Source organism: Macrobrachium rosenbergii, chromosome 51 (genome assembly GCF_040412425.1).
Source record: "Macrobrachium rosenbergii isolate ZJJX-2024 chromosome 51, ASM4041242v1, whole genome shotgun sequence".
In the NCBI taxonomy this organism is placed as follows: Eukaryota; Metazoa; Arthropoda; class Malacostraca; order Decapoda; family Palaemonidae; genus Macrobrachium; species Macrobrachium rosenbergii.
In genome coordinates, this window is record NC_089791.1 from 49,576,201 (window position 1) to 49,592,105 (window position 15,905).

Here is a 15,905-nt window from a genome sequence, read left to right on the forward strand (position 1 = left end):
ATTTTGTTAGGGAGCATCAGCTTCCAATACAAATCTAATCCAATCAACATATCCACCTGTATCTTTCAGTTGGACCCATACTCATCAGCTAGGTTAAGATGCTAAAAAGGCTCTAAGCACTTAGGATCCACTTTGGTCCTACATAAAGGGGGACAAATTACATTAATCTCAGCTACCTTAAAGCTATATTTGTGGTTATTAGCCCCTAAACTCATCACTTCATAAATGCTACACAAATCTGCCTTGGAGGCCTTACCTCCCCCAAAGGCAGAAAATGATAAATACTCAGAGGTCAGCCACTTGGGCCTGACCCTTTGACCAAGTCCTTGAAATGTAGGATCGATCCGATCCTGTATCAAACATTACAGCTGCAGAGATTATACCCTGATAGCCTACAACCTTTATCTTTGCTGTTTGTAATACACAACACTGCTTAATAGCCCTAGCCCTTGACTCACAAGGAGCCACTCCCACATGTGTAACAGATTCACTCTCCCCCCGCACCTTTTCTCCTTCAGGGGTTGTCTCACTAGCTGTTGCAGGGGGTATCGCTTCAGACTTACGGCAAATAAGTGCATGGTGATGGCCACCCTTGCACTTTGAACATCTGGCCCAGCAACCCCTTGCATAATGGCCAGGAGATAAACACTTAAGACACAGCCGCTTTCCACGAGTGGCTTTTTCTCTTTCATGAAGAGTGAGCTTCACTATACCAAAACACCTATCACTAGGATGCAGCTTTCCACAGAATGCACACTGCTGCTTAGAGGCACTATCTTCTGACGAAGTTTGAAGGGCTGAGGCTGAACCCTGGATGAGCTTTTTTTGCCTTTTTTCCACGCCGGGATCCTCAGTCTTTCGGTGGTTCAGCCCCTGAAGGGCCTCAGCCCTTTCTCGCCCCTCAACTTCTCGTTGTAGGAATTCCAGCAGCCCTTTAAGGTCTCCTTCCTCTTGCTGACTTCGAGACCACTCCAGTCTAATCTCGTGGGGGAGTAGGGACAAGATCATGGGCGCCATTACCAGCCCATATTGGTCCCCTCCTACCCCAAGAGCCTCCAAACTGCGAACATGGGCTATCACGTCGTCTTCCAACTTCCGCAACGCCAAGAGTTGATTGTCGTACTTGATCTCCTTGACAACGCAAGCTGCATTAGGTCCTGAATGTGGGCGGAAATTATCTTGTTTGGTTTGGCATACCTCTCTTTTAACAGTTCACATGCAGATTTATAATTAGCTGCCGTCTGAGCCAGACCCTGTATAACTCTTCTCGCCTCGCCCTCCAACACAGAGCGCAGGTATATAAATTTGTTAACAGGAGGCATAGGCTTGTCATCAACAATAGCCTTAAACTGATCCCAGAAAGGCATCCACTCAGTTATTTTCCCGCCAAATTTTAATAACTCAAGCCTAGGCAATTTCACACTATGTGCTTCACTACTAGGCTCACTTGCAGAAATTATACTGCCTTCAGTAGCCCTACTATTCAAGTTCACGAGTCTACCATTGCCTAATTTTTCTAAAACTTCAGCAGTAATGCATGTTTGGTCTACCTCACTGAGGAAATCGTCGGCTTCATAGACTAACCTTTTGACTTCTTCCAGATTTTCGATCAAGTCTTGCACCGCATCATCTAGTTCAACCCACTTAGACTTACGGTGGTCGAATTCATCCATTAAGCTAGTTAACTCATGCCAGCTTAGTTGGCCTTGTAGAACTCCACTTAATTTTCTTGCAGCACAACGCAGCCATGTTTCAGCTCCAACTTTCTTCAGTTTAAGACTTCTCAGTTTCATCAAAATGTCAGGAAATCCGGGAAAATCTTCGTCACTTCCTTCTGATCCCGGGTTCTGGGCACCATGTAGGTTATTTGGGGCCTCTGGCCCCTCATCGTGAGACATAATCTCCTCTAATACTCAAGTTCTCACGGGAGAGAGGGAAACGCATGCTTCCTTGATATCTTTATTCCTCTCACAAAAAATTCAAAATTCAAACAGCTTGGGGAGAACGTAACAGGTTCCACAGTTCTTTTTTATAATTCCCAGTTCACTCAAAAATTCACAATAACGGTACAAACAAGATACAAAACACAATTGGTACATCAATTTACAACTTCAATATAAAAAATAGCAAGAAACTCTGAAAAGAAAGGGCATAAATACGACACAGCACAGGGTGTGGGTGTCAATGCACAGGGAATGGGGAACTTCCAAAGGCATCACCCTAATAAAGGGGAAAACAATAATTGTTTTGCAACACAAACACATATATACCTGATTAAACACACTCCACAATTGTCATATAAGTAAAGTTTAGCAATACTCAGAAAATCTACTTTAATTTCCACATATTGATACAATGTAAACAAATAGGGAGCGTTCTTTTAGACGCTAAACGTACATTTTAACAAACGTAAACACAGGATTGAGAGCATTCTTTTGGACAAAAAACATACATTTAACAATGCCTGCGAATGAAGAAATACAAGATACACAATTGACAACAGGTGAACAAATACATACAAAGTTTAAATGATTGAAATCGTGTGACCTGGCACGTTAGGTGTGACCAATTGTATAGGCGAAGAAAATGGGACGCCACCATAGAAAACTTGCTCAGCGGAGACTTAGCGAATGACATGTTGGATGAAGACTCTGCTGACGGTTCTGTAGGTGGCTGTACAATGCTTACGTTTATTTTCCTTTCCTAAACTGACCTATGAACAGAAAGATGTTAGCATTCAGTTCGATATGCTTGCTGTTTGAAACTAAACCTGTTCATGACATTAACTTATGTTGGGAAATAAGCATACAATCCACTAATATTTTTCCATCATTTAGACCAAGCTGTGAGAGCAGGAAGACAAGTACTGCTGGTTTATTGATTGTTGTTGTTGTTTCAGATTTAGCTGGCCTTGTGCCAGCATGGGCTCTTGCTCCTAGAGCAGCCCGTAATGGTTTATTGATGTTGTTGTTTCAGATTTAGCTGGCCTTGTGCCAGCATGGACTCTTGCTCCTAGAGCAGCCCATAAAGGTTTATTGATGAAGCGACCCACTTATAAAGCAGCGTGCGGACGTCTGCGTATAACGCAGAGACCACAGGTACAAAGATTTACAGGTGACCTATGGTCAAACTATTTCTCTACAAAAAAACAAGACAGGTACACTCACTCAAAAATATTCTGCAACATGTTCCAGAAGTTTTCGTTCACCTAATAATAATTTATTCTTTTGATACATGCAGTGAAATTTGCTATTCTTATTTGCTTTTGGTTATTAATTGTACAGTTAACAATATAAAAAAGATTGGCCAGCAAAAAATTCATATTACGAAAAATAACGAAACATTTTGAAAAATTTTGTGCCAGATGATTGGGTAAAAGAGTCAAATAAGAAACTACATTTCGAATTCAAATAAAAACTTATTAACTAATAAAATAATATTGAATAATCATCACCAATATTATATAAAAATAAGGAATTATATAATTCTATCATAATCGTTGTCAATAACACAAAAAAGAAAAAACTCATAAAATCGTAATTGTTCGTGTGACGCCACACTTACGCGGGAAGTTAAACTGTATCGTCATTTGTCACCTGCACCGATAAGATGGATAACAGGCGCAATCACACCACACTATCTCTCAGGTCATCGATCATTAGCCTGCATGGGGCTCATGTTTCCACCGGAGATATTGCTCGGCAGCTTGGCATACACAGAACAACCGTGCATAGATGGATATGACGACAAAGAGAAAGAGGATATATAAATACATTAACAAGAAGTGGATGACCCCGTTGCACCACTGCTGAGGAAGATCATTGAAGCAGCTCGACAAAGTCCGTTGACAACCGCCGTAGCTATCAAGAGAGAACATGGCCTTCAAGTTGATGCCCAAACCATTCGTAACCGGCTGCATGAGGCTAAGATATTTCATCATATTCCTGCTAAGAAACCCCTCATGACTGAAAAACATAAAGAAGAGAGGTTAGGGTTTGCTTTACAATATTACTCAGTGGCCGACGATTTCTGGAAGAAAGTAATCTTTTGTGATGAGAAGACATTCTCCACGGATGAGCATAGTAGTCTTCTTCACTGTTGGCGTCCAGTTAATACAAGGTAAGCTTTATTGAAGTGAACTAAGTAATTTTAAGTTTCTTGCTAGTTTTAATTCTGTTGAAGCTCAGATAATAAGTAATACAAAAATCGTCCTAATATAAAAATCTATTAAAATTATAGGCCTAAGTAGCATTGAAAGAAATCAGATATTCCACATGATAGGTGCATATATATATATATGTATAAAACAAGCAGGGATTATAATACTATGTAATACAAACATAGATGTGAAATTTGTTAGTCTAATTCAGTAATTTTATATAAGCGATTAAGCATGTAGGCCTAAGTGTCATTAAAGGAAATCGGAATACATAGTATGTATTATAGTCCTATACATGTGTCTTTTTTATCCATTCTGTCATCTATCGCAGACTGGTGCGATCAGTGTTTCATGACTTTTATTTAGGAAGCGTATCATTTTATTTCTAGGTATGAGGCTGAAAATATCCAACCCATTCAAAGCGGGTGGAAAATTACGCAGCTCTTTGGGGATGGATGGCTGATAGCGGTCCGGGAGAACTGATCGAGGTCAACGAAAGGTTGAACAGCCATCAGTATACTGAAATATTAAAAGAAGTCCTTACTCCATCTGTAAGGTCACTCATCCCAGATCAGGAACCAGTTTATGTAGTGATGGATAATTCTCCTGTCCATAATGCAAAAGCAGTAAAAGAATGGTTTACAGCCCATCAAGATATCATCCGGACTGAATGGCCAGCGAAGTCTGCGGACTTAAACCCAATAGAAAATCTTTGGGCTTATATTGTAAGTAAATGGGATAGTAGCGAAATAAGGACCAAAGGAGCCCTAATTAGTCATGCCAAGTCAGTATGGGAGTCACTTAGGCCTAAGCGTCACGAAGTCAACATTTATGAAAAACTCGTGGATTCTATGCCGAGGAGACTGGGTGAAGTCATTGACAGGAGAGGGTTCCACACAAAATATTGAGAGAGAGAGAGAGTGAGTTTGGTTGTGTGTTTAATTTGACGAAAGATGGGTACAGATTACTCTAGTGCAGGTAATTCTCTTTATTATGTAATACTAATATATATATATATATATATAATATATATATATATATATATATATATATATATATATATATATATATATATATATATATATATATATATATATATATATATATATATATATATATATATATATTATAAATATATTTCTATATATATATATTAATTTATTTATTCATTTTCTTTCCACTGAAAATACATGTTATTATAAATGCAAATATTTTTCAGTAATTATTTTATAACACTTCTCAAAAATACATATTTATTTTGTTGTATAACACTGGAAATACAATTTATTTTGTTGTATGACACTGAAAAAACAGATACATATTTATTTTGTATCTAGTGTTTATTTTAGTAACATCTAAATAAAAAATATTAGGTTTCAGTAATTTACAGTAGTTAAGCAATGGATTAGTCCATTAAAATACCATTCTCGGAAAATTTTATTCATAATAAACATAATGAAGCGACCCGGCATAAAGCGTGCAGACGTATTCCTGCAGATCTTTATAGAAAAGATTTACGTTATAATTGTTGAAACAAGACAGGTACTACAGACTAATATTGTTTAACTTATAACAGTTGAAGGCCTGATGTCTACAAAAACAAGATCACACATATGATTAACAATGTCTGTCTGATCAAACAGATAGCGATTGCTTTTTCATAGATGAAATAATAAAGCATAAGAACAGTGATGACCGAGTTTGAAGTATTTTAGTAACATCCTTTCATCAAGTAAAATTCTTTTATTACAGCAATAGCAGAAAAAAAAATCTCGGTTTAAGGGAAAGCGGATTTTGTTATTCCTCTTTTTTATCACTGATTTCTCTTGTCATTTACTGTTTCTTTCACTTATAAGCATTTTAATGTTAACCAGTTTAGTGTTAGGACTACAGTACTAATTAGAGTGTCTGTTTTTCGTTCTTAGACCCTGACAATTTCACAAAGCAATGTTTTGAAAAACTATTTCTTTGTGAACACAACTCTATTTTAAGCGGAGTTGCCAAATTCCCCAGCGCCAGATGTCACTATTTCATAAAAAAGTCATTTCCTGTTTCTGTATTTTCTAGGTTATCTGAGTACTATGCAAATGTATGCTTCAGATAAAGCAACTTGCGCTTCATATTCTTTTAGTGGCTGAATAAAGCCCCTATTTCAGATCTCAAGGCATAGCATGTGTTGTAAAGTCACCACATCGGCGCCAGCGTAGTGTTTCATATGGTGCCATTAATTAAGTCTCCGCTGAGCATGTTTTCTTTGGTGACTTCCCATTTTCTTCAAACTCAATTAGTTACGCCTAAAACGTGCCAGGTCACGCATTTTTAATAATTTTTACTTTATGCGTATTTATACAAATGTCACACATTGTGTATCACATGTTTCTTCATTCACAGGCATCAAGACTGTATCCATATTGTAGTTCTGTATGTTTTGTATTGTAATTTGTACTCGTTCACTGCATATTATTGTTTATTGTTTCGACCTCAGGTCACAGTCAATTCCATTGTCTCTCGCGGGAAGGCGCCAGTCGGCCGCTATATAAACTGCCTGGATCTGTAATAAAGTAGCAGTAACTTTTACCTGCTCGTTTCTTTGACACCTTACAGTGGTGACCCCGGAGTATCCGGAGCCATTAGCGGACTGACACGGCGACTTAGTCTTGGCTCCAGGATTTCTCCAAAACGCTCTTAGCGGCCTAAAACACGGCGCTGTAACCAGCGTTTGAGCGTGCTGACTCTCGTCGGCGCACCCCACCAGCGTCACTAGCGGAACCACACGGCGCACGAAAGTGCGTACTGATGCGAAAATTTACTCCAGTAAGGGGTCAAAGGAGCGAGCATGGACGCGGATATCCCCTCCTTCATGCAGTTAAACGCAGACCCAGCGGACTCGGAGGTTTACCTACCTCCCATCACACCCGCGCCGCCCTGCATCGAGGCCCTCCGCAACTCCACACCAGCGCCCGAACACACGACGGCCGGGCAACACAATCGCGGGCCGCCCTCACCGTAAAACTCCCGCCGTTTACGCAAAACCCATCGATGTGGCTGCACAGGGTGGAGAGCCACTTCAGAATCGCGGACCTGACGGACGAAATCCTACAGGCCGACACAGTGCTCAACGCCCTTCGGAGGACGGTACAGAAAACTCATCTCGCGGTACCGAAACACACACCTCACATACAGCACCACAAAAAAGTTCCTCTATTCGAAGCTTGCTCCCTGCCCATTGCCGAGCGGGCCGCCCGTGCTATCGACCTTGCCATAAACCCACGCCACGACCTCAATTCAAGAGACGCTTGGAGCATGGTCGTAGATCTCCTGTCACTACCAGACTTGGGTGGCACAAAGAAGCGGCAGGAGATAAGCTTTGCACGGGAAATCTACCTTTGCCAACTCCTCCCGGAGGTACGCAACCAGATCGCTCACCCCTACACCATGCCTATCGAGGACCTCATAGAGACGGCACATCTCACAGACTCCGTCAAGGCTTCACAGCGGCTAAAACCGGCCACACAGCCGGTCAGCTCTGTCCCAGCCTGAAGAGGATGTAGAGCAGCCCGTCAACGCCATCGCCAACAGACGTCCACCGAACCACAGCAGATGGAGGTAACCGGGCTTCTGTCGCTACCACAAGTGGTTCGGGAAGGACGCCCGAAACTGCCTGCCGCCCTGCTCGTTCGCCCGTTCAAAAACGGGGTGGCGGCGGCCAGCAGGACAGGCTGCCATGGCAGCCGAAGAACCCAGGGCCTCAAAAACAGTAGGTTTTTACGTCCTTGACACCGCCTCCGGCAGGATGATGCTGGTCGACACAGGGGCCTTTAAATCGGTCTTCCCAGCATCCAGAGAGGACCGCAACCAGACACCAGACCCGGCCGCTTTTCTGACGGCCGCCAATGGAACCCCATCCTCTCCTACGGCACCAGGCTCCTGTCGATCTCCATCCTTGGCCAGAGTTACTCCTGGGACTTCATCGTCGCGGACGTAGGAACCCCACTCCTGAGGGCCGATTTTCTGGCGCACTTCGGCCTGCTTAGTCGACGTGGGCGCAAGCGCCTCCTCGATACCGACTCCTGCCGGTCTCTCCGTTAACAGCGGGACCCAGACCCACCATCAGCGCCGTCGCCCCACCAGTATGCACACCTACTGTCGGAGTTCCCTGAGGTATTTAAGCCCAGCCGCCAAGTCCCGGGGCCCCAGCCAAGCACGGCATATACCACCATATAACGACTAAAGGGCCCCCGACACATGCGGTTCCAGGCTTCCCCCTCAGCGCCTTCAGGAGGCGAAAAAGCATTCGCGGAGATGGAGCGGATGGGCATCTGCAGGAAAGCCTCCAGTCCATGGGCCTCCCCTCCACATGGTGCAGAAATCGGACGGCTCCTAGAGACCCTGCGGCAACTACGGGCTGCTCAACATTGCAACAGAGCCCGACCACTACCCTCTACCCAACATGCAGGACCTCACGGCCTCCTTTCACGGGGCCAAAATATTCACTAAATTGGACCTTCTTAAATCTTATTTCCAGGTACCTGTTGCGCCAGAGGACATACCAAAGACAGCCATCATCACGCCCCTTCGGGTCCTATGTGTTCGCCTTCTCCACCTTCGGGCTGAGGAACGCCGGGGCCACCTTCCAGCGGCTCATGGACAGCATCCTGGGGGACCTCATCAACGCCAGCGTAGTGTTTCGGCGGCGCCATTAATTAAGTCTCCGCTGAGCATGTTTTCTTTGGTGACTTCCCATTTTCTTCAAACTCAATTAGTCACGCCTAAAACGTGCCAGGTCACGCATTTTTAATCATTTTTACTTTATGCGCATTTATACAAATGTCACACATTGTGTATCACATGTTTCTTCATTCACAGGCATCAAGACTGTATCCATATTGTAGTTCTGTATGTTTTGTATTGTAATTTGTACTCGTTCACTGCATATTATTGTTTATTGTTTCGACCTCAGGTCACAGTCAATTCCATTGTCTCTCGGGAAATGCATTTACCCCGCCAGCTCAGTACTAAACTCAGTGAAAGTATATCTGTACCCAAAAAAAAAACTTTCCCTACACATTTTTCGCACAGCCGCATCATTTCTCTGCTTCCTTATCATAACCATCGGCATTCCATTTCCCCGAACCCAGTACTAAACAATGAATGCATTTAACCTGCCAACCAGTACTAAACACAGCAAAAGCATATCTGTACCCCAAAGATACATTTTAGCAGCCACATTTTCTCAAGCATTTATGGTCTCTTTTGCTTCTGTCATATCAACCGCGGCTTTTCAACAAAACCATTCCTGTTACTGCCACGTAAGTTTCCCCCTTCCCCCAAGTACCTCATGCAAACCCTTTCCCCCAACACCCAATTGCGCCAAAACCCCCCACATCCCACCCCCTTGACCCACCACAGCCCTTATCTGCTACCCATTCCTACGCCTTAAAACATACACATTTTGCGTTTCTTGTTCAGTACAATGACTGAATCCCTTCCGTCCACGTTGCGTTCGTCTGAGCCGATAACCCGGCACACCCTCCCAGTGTCTTGCTCTAACTGCTATATGTAACGCAACTTTTCTGCCTACTACTTAGGCAACTACGAACGTTTAATCAGGCTTTGTCAAGATCACAGCCTGCTGAAAACAGTGCTTTTGTCCCCGCTGCGGGAGGGAGTGCCGCCTCAACCTGCAAAAGAAAGCATTCAGGTGAAGGACCAGGACCTACAGTGCAGCACAGAAGAACATTAAATGAGTGCGGTTTTACTGTTAAGCTGTTCGAGAATCCTGGTTTTCTGGTCCCTGCCTCGACGTTGAGACGGTCCTCTTCTTTTGCTTTATATAGGTATCAAACTGGTTCTCTTACGCCGCTGCTAGATCAAAACTTAACTTGAGCGACGTTGCCATTAATGACTGGTTTAGTTTCGCGCGTGAGGTAATAATCAACTGGCGTGTAAAGCAAAACAGGAGGATTGGTGGACCCGGCACGACTGTCGAAATTGATGAAGCCAAGTTCGGCAGGGTAGTTGAGGGCCAGTGGGTGTTTAGCGCTATTTGTAGGGAAACCCGGGACTTTTTCGTCGTGCCTGTGGAAGAGAAATGATAGCTATATTTCTTATTACGATTGTTTATGCAAAATAAACATACAGTTTCCTGTATAACTTATTGAAAAAGAAAACGGACTTCAAAACAGTAATGTGTTATGGGTGACTATCAAGAAAAATTATCCAAAACTCTTATCCTTCTGTATGTCCTTGCTTGATTCCCATTCTTGATGGAGAATGGGCGTTGGCTAAAAAATGGCGAGGCGAAGACAAGGAAGAAAAGACATGTGAAACTCTGGATGAATCAAATGATTTCCATTGGGCAAAGAGAACTGGAGCTGCGCTCGGCCAGAAAAGGTGGTGGGATGTATAGATCCAGGATACGCTGAAGATCAAGACGACTAGACGCAGCTACATCAAAAGGATAAGACACCCTCAGTTATATCCCACAGAGAATGGATAATTTGGATCTGGACTTCATTGAATGCAAAAAAGAAAAAGAAACTTGGGAAATTTTGAGTGATATCCACACAAATATGGATATATTCTAAATAGTTGGTGTGTTAGAACAACCATGTAGATGCAGAAAAACTGAAGAAATGTCTGTGAGGGATTATATACCCCATGCAACCAGGCTGCCATTCTGGAAGAAAAATTATTTGTCTGACCAAGGATGACAGAAAAAGTTCACAAGTATACCGAACGCGACATAAAGGTGATGTTACCCAGCAAACATCCTTCTTTCCTAACTTCTCCTTATATGGATAACACACTGCAGGTGTGACCTTAAAGAAACGTGTGTCAGAGATTTGTCCGTGGCAAGTCCAGCATTACTTCTTTGTCGAGATTATCTGAGAAATCCTGAAAATCAGCAAGACACCGATTGTGTTAGAGTATTGGCATTCATTGCGCGGCTCGTGAGCTGCATGCGGCTCATGACAGCTTGATTGGCGGCTGTCCATCCAGGAAAGATATAAATCAATTGTTACCAAAATCCTGATCTCAAAAGTTTCTTATATATAAATTTTGTACATAAAAACGTTAATAAAAAACTTCCAAGCCTTTTGTCTTGAAAGATATTTTAAAATTTCAATGGGCGACGAAGCCGTAGTTGTAAGGACTGGGGATTGAGTGACATACTGGCTGGGTGTTAACTGGTTTATTGGTAGTTCCTTACTGAGATAGATGTACAGTTCTTCGAAGATGTTATTGACGCGTGCGATCGGTAAGGTAGCGTCTACACACAGACAGGTAAAAACAGAGGTACAGACTCGGGCATATCAATGGAAAGGCCAGGAAATTCTACATATGGCCAATTGCATGAGATTCAAGTAAGATTACTGAATATAATGCAGTAGCATAATATATGTGAAATGGAGAGACGTTTGGCGTCTTCACAAACAGAAACATACATACAGTTTGATACAGAAGATTCGTTGGAACATTATGAGTACATGATTAGAATGCTTACATGGCAATGCAAGTAGTGGTGATTGTACATGAATCAAGACAACAATGGTAAGGGAGAAACAGACGGAAATATTGTATGGTAGAAGTTGCGTTCCTAAGAGAGAAAAAACAGGATGCTCTTGTTTTTGTCTTGGTCCCTCCGAATGGATGACGCACACATACGTGTGCTCAAAAAGAACTTGCGATCGGTGCGATGTCTTATAATACTCCCCGGCGCAAACAAGGCGCTGATGCGAATCGTCTCTTGCTGACAGGTGGAATGGCGCGAAGGGCTTGGGCAGGGTGGTAGGAGAGCTGAAGGGCGCTGGACGGCGGCAGGAACTCGAGGAGGAGGGTAAGCGGTTGAAGGATGATGTCGGCTGATCCTTTGTCCAGCCAGCTGGGGGCTGCAGTAGGCTGAAGGATGATGTCGGCTGATCCTTCGGTAGCCAGCTCGAGGGGGACGGCAGCAGGCTGCAGGATGACGTCGGCTGGTCCTTCATTGGTCAGCTCGTCCGGTATGAGTTCGAGGGGCGGCGTCAGGCTTCCTGGAGGAGGCGCCCAGGTGGAGTGGGTCATCTCGGAGTGTCAGACATCTATTGAAGACTCGGTCACTCCGGGGTAACCAGTGTAAGGATGGTATAGAGTGACATACTGGCGAGTGTTGACTGGTTTATTGGTGGTTCCTGCTGACTGAATGTACAAGTCTTCGAGTTGATATTGGCTGGTGCGAGCTGCAAAATAACAGCTACACACAGACAGGGCAAAACAGAGATAATGTTTCCGAACATCTGTGTTTGTCGTGAACAAACAGATGGCGGTAATGAGAACATAATAAATGTCTTGGTGATAAAACATATATCAATGGAAAGGCCAGGAAATTCCACATATGAAAGCCAATTGCATGAATTCGAGACAAATTAATGAGCCAATGCAGTAGCATAATATGTGAAATGGCGAGCGTTTGGCGTCTTCACAAACGAAAGATACATACAGTTTGATACAGAAGATTTGGTGGAACATTATGGAGTACAAGATTAGAATACTTACATGGCAATGCAAGTAGTGGTGATTGCACATAAATCGAGATAACAATGAGATTAGGAGAAACAGGCGAGAGCTGTTGTATGGTAGAAGTTGCGTTCCTTGAGAGAGAAAGCAAGGATGCTCTTGTTTTGTCTTGGTCCCCTCGAGTGGATGATGCACACACATGTGCTTTCGAGAAAGAGACTACGATCAGTGCGTGTGACTCTTACAGGGGAAATGGTGGCCAGTCACCAACAAAAAATACAAGCCAGGCATGTAAGAAAAGACGATACAAGATGAACACAATTTCAGAAAAAGTGGACAGAGGAATTTTTCTTTGTGCTTCATGGTACAAATCCGCACAATATTTAATTTGTCAGAATATGAGTGTTCTGGTTTTAAGCATGGAAATTTAGAGCGTCATTTTAGAACCACTCATGCAAACTTTAGTGAACTTTACCCACCTGGAAGTAACCTGAGAAAAAATAAAACTGAGCAGCTTACTACAGTGATTACAGGGCAACAAAGACTTCTACACAGAACAACTTCCGTTACTGAGGGACTGACCGAAGCAACATCTGAAGTTGCATGGATATTGGCTAGGCATAAGAAGACGTTTTCTGATGCAGAGTTACTCAAGGAGTGTTTTATGGCTTCAGCAGAAATAGTGTACACTGACTTCAGCAACACAGACGCTATTATCAAGCAAATAAGAGGGCTTCAGCTGTCAGACACCAACTGTAATGAGAAGAATTGAAGGGTGGTGATGACATTCGTGGTCAGTTAATTACAGATTTATCCGGTTTCACCCTGTTTCAGTATTGCAGTAGACAGGCACAGATAATTTGTGATGTAGCTCAGCTTTGTGTATGGAGTTCGGTTTCCTAAAGAGGACTCGTTTCAAGAACTGTTGTGCTCATTACTACTGAAAGGACAAACAAGAGGAGAGGACATTCTGGCAGAGCTTCAAACCTTTTTTAGTGAGAACAACTTAAAGTGGGAAAATCTAGTATCAGTGTGCACCGATGAAGCTCTAGTATGAAGGGGAAAGAAAAGGGACTTGTTGGTCTGATGAAGAAAAGTGTGAACATCCCCAGTATTGTAGATTTTCTGCATAATACACCAGGAGCACTTGTGGCAAACTTAAGACCGTGAACTTCAAAATGTGGTGATTGGTTGTAAAGTAGTGAATTTCATTGTTTCACACCTGAATTCCCTGAACTTGCAACTGCAAGGGAAAGAAAAAGCACCCAGGCAGTATGTTGTGCGGATTACTGCATTCAAACTAAGATCTACAGAACTATTCATGCCTGACAGACAGTTGCATTTCTCAACACTCAGAACAGCCACACCTCAAAGGACCTGCAACTTTTGCATCACTTCAGTTATGATGAGTTTAGAAACTGTATTGGAGAGTTGAAGAAGAAGTTTGAATCACGATTTAAGAATATAAGAAAGTACAAGAATTTTCAGTTTTACTGAGAACCCTTTTCATGTGCCAGCATCATCTCTGACTCAGTCATCAAGTTACTCTGTCGCGATCATGCTGCCATACAGTGCGAGATAGTTGAACTTCAATCAAATTACATCTTTCAAGGTGAACTGAAAACCGGTGTCTACCACTTTTGGAACATGGTTTCTGATACAGATTAGGCAGCTCTGAAGAAATGTGTGCAAAAAGTAATGTCATTTTTCATTAGTACATACACATGATTAACAACAAACAATGAACGTGTGAAAAAGGAAGCAAAGAAACCGACAGCCAGTGCACAACTTGACTGTCTAACAGGATTGCAGTTACAAATTACAAAATTACTCCATGAAAAAATAAAAATGGGACAACTGTTTCGCTCATCACACCATTAAAGTACCGGTAGAGGGGTGAGTGTCCTTCTGTAATTATGTAACATTATGTAGGAAAATTATGGGTTTTTCTCGTGGTACGGCTCTCAGAGTGAATGTGTAAAGTCCCCGCTCAAAGCATTTTCTGTAATGAACATCCCATTTTCTGCGGTGCCTTCACATTCGACGCAAATTCGGACAAACAAATTATTATCATTATTGTGGTGTATATTTTGTATTGTCTGTTCGGTGACCATGCATTATGTATATGTAACAGAATGTTTATAACAAGACCAGACATTGTTAATCATTATGTTTTCTGTATGTGCCTGTCCTGTTTTTGTAGAGAAATAGTTTGACCTCAGGTCACCTGTAAATCTTTGTGCCCACGGTCTCTGCATTATGCGCAGACGTCCGTGCGCTGCTTTGTAAGCAGGTCGCTTCATCAATAAACCAGTAGTGCTTGCCTTCCTGCTCATTATTTCGCACCTCTCTCACAAATGTAGTCTACTAAAGTGACTCTCTTGCAAAAATTAGTGAATACCACTGTGTTAAGAGGAGCGAGTGGTCCAGGAAGGTAACCTAGAAATTTCAAAGTAAATAAGGTTAATGACTACTTTATGAATTTCATTGAAACTCGTGTCGAAGTGATCATAGTGAATTCTTAGTGCAGAAGAATAATTTTGGCACTGTAGTTTTTCTGTGCTTAGATCATTTGCGAAATGCGCGAGTGATAAATTGCTTTTAGTTTTGTTTTTAAAATATTGTGTTTCCTTTGGCCAGGAGGCCAACTTGTTAGTATGGCTGTTGCTTGTTTGTTAGCATCGTTGTTGTAAATGTGCACAGCCAGTCATTAGTAGAGTTTAATTTCTGCAAATAAATTGTAAAAATCTAGCTAGTTTGTGTAACTCAACACCTGACTCAGAGGTCTGTAGTCGTGTCTTTAGAACTACACATCTCATTTTTCTAATAATCCATTTCCTTTAGTAGGAACTTATCTTCAGTTAATTTTTTCTTATTTTTCACTTTAATGCTAAACAAATTCACAAAGCCATGAGTCATTAAAGGTCTGAGAGGATAAAAATGTCCAGTAAGAAGGGTAAAAACAAAACTGTTTTCATCGCAAGTATTACTGTATGGATTCATTTAACAAAATAAGAACAAAGAACTTCTCGATACCCATTCGGTATTAGTTTATTAGTTTCACAGATTATCTTTTCATGCTTTGGCACTCGTTCTTTTTCTTTTTCTTTATTACAGCCATTTTGTTTAGATCATTCATCCTAATTATTATGTAAGGAAGGTACTGAGTGACATGTTGGCTGGTTGTTGTCTAGTCTATTACTGCCTGATGTACAGAATCTTCACAGAGGTTATCGGCTGGTGAGAGCCG

The 15,905-nt window shown here is 42.2% G+C and overlaps 2 protein-coding genes across 2 annotated transcripts; both read right to left on the bottom strand.

Moving 5' to 3' along the window:
• Positions 1-285: 285 nt before the first annotated feature.
• On the bottom strand, positions 286-1,017 carry LOC136833040 (uncharacterized). Its single transcript, XM_067094687.1, has one exon. It carries the CDS (start codon positions 1,015-1,017, stop codon positions 286-288), a length of 732 nt encoding a protein of 243 aa, XP_066950788.1.
• A 59-nt stretch (positions 1,018-1,076) lies between these two features.
• Positions 1,077-1,898, bottom strand: LOC136833041 (uncharacterized). Its single transcript, XM_067094688.1, has one exon. The coding sequence runs from the start codon at positions 1,896-1,898 to the stop codon at positions 1,077-1,079; it is 822 nt and encodes a 273-aa protein (XP_066950789.1).
• Positions 1,899-15,905: the final 14,007 nt, after the last annotated feature.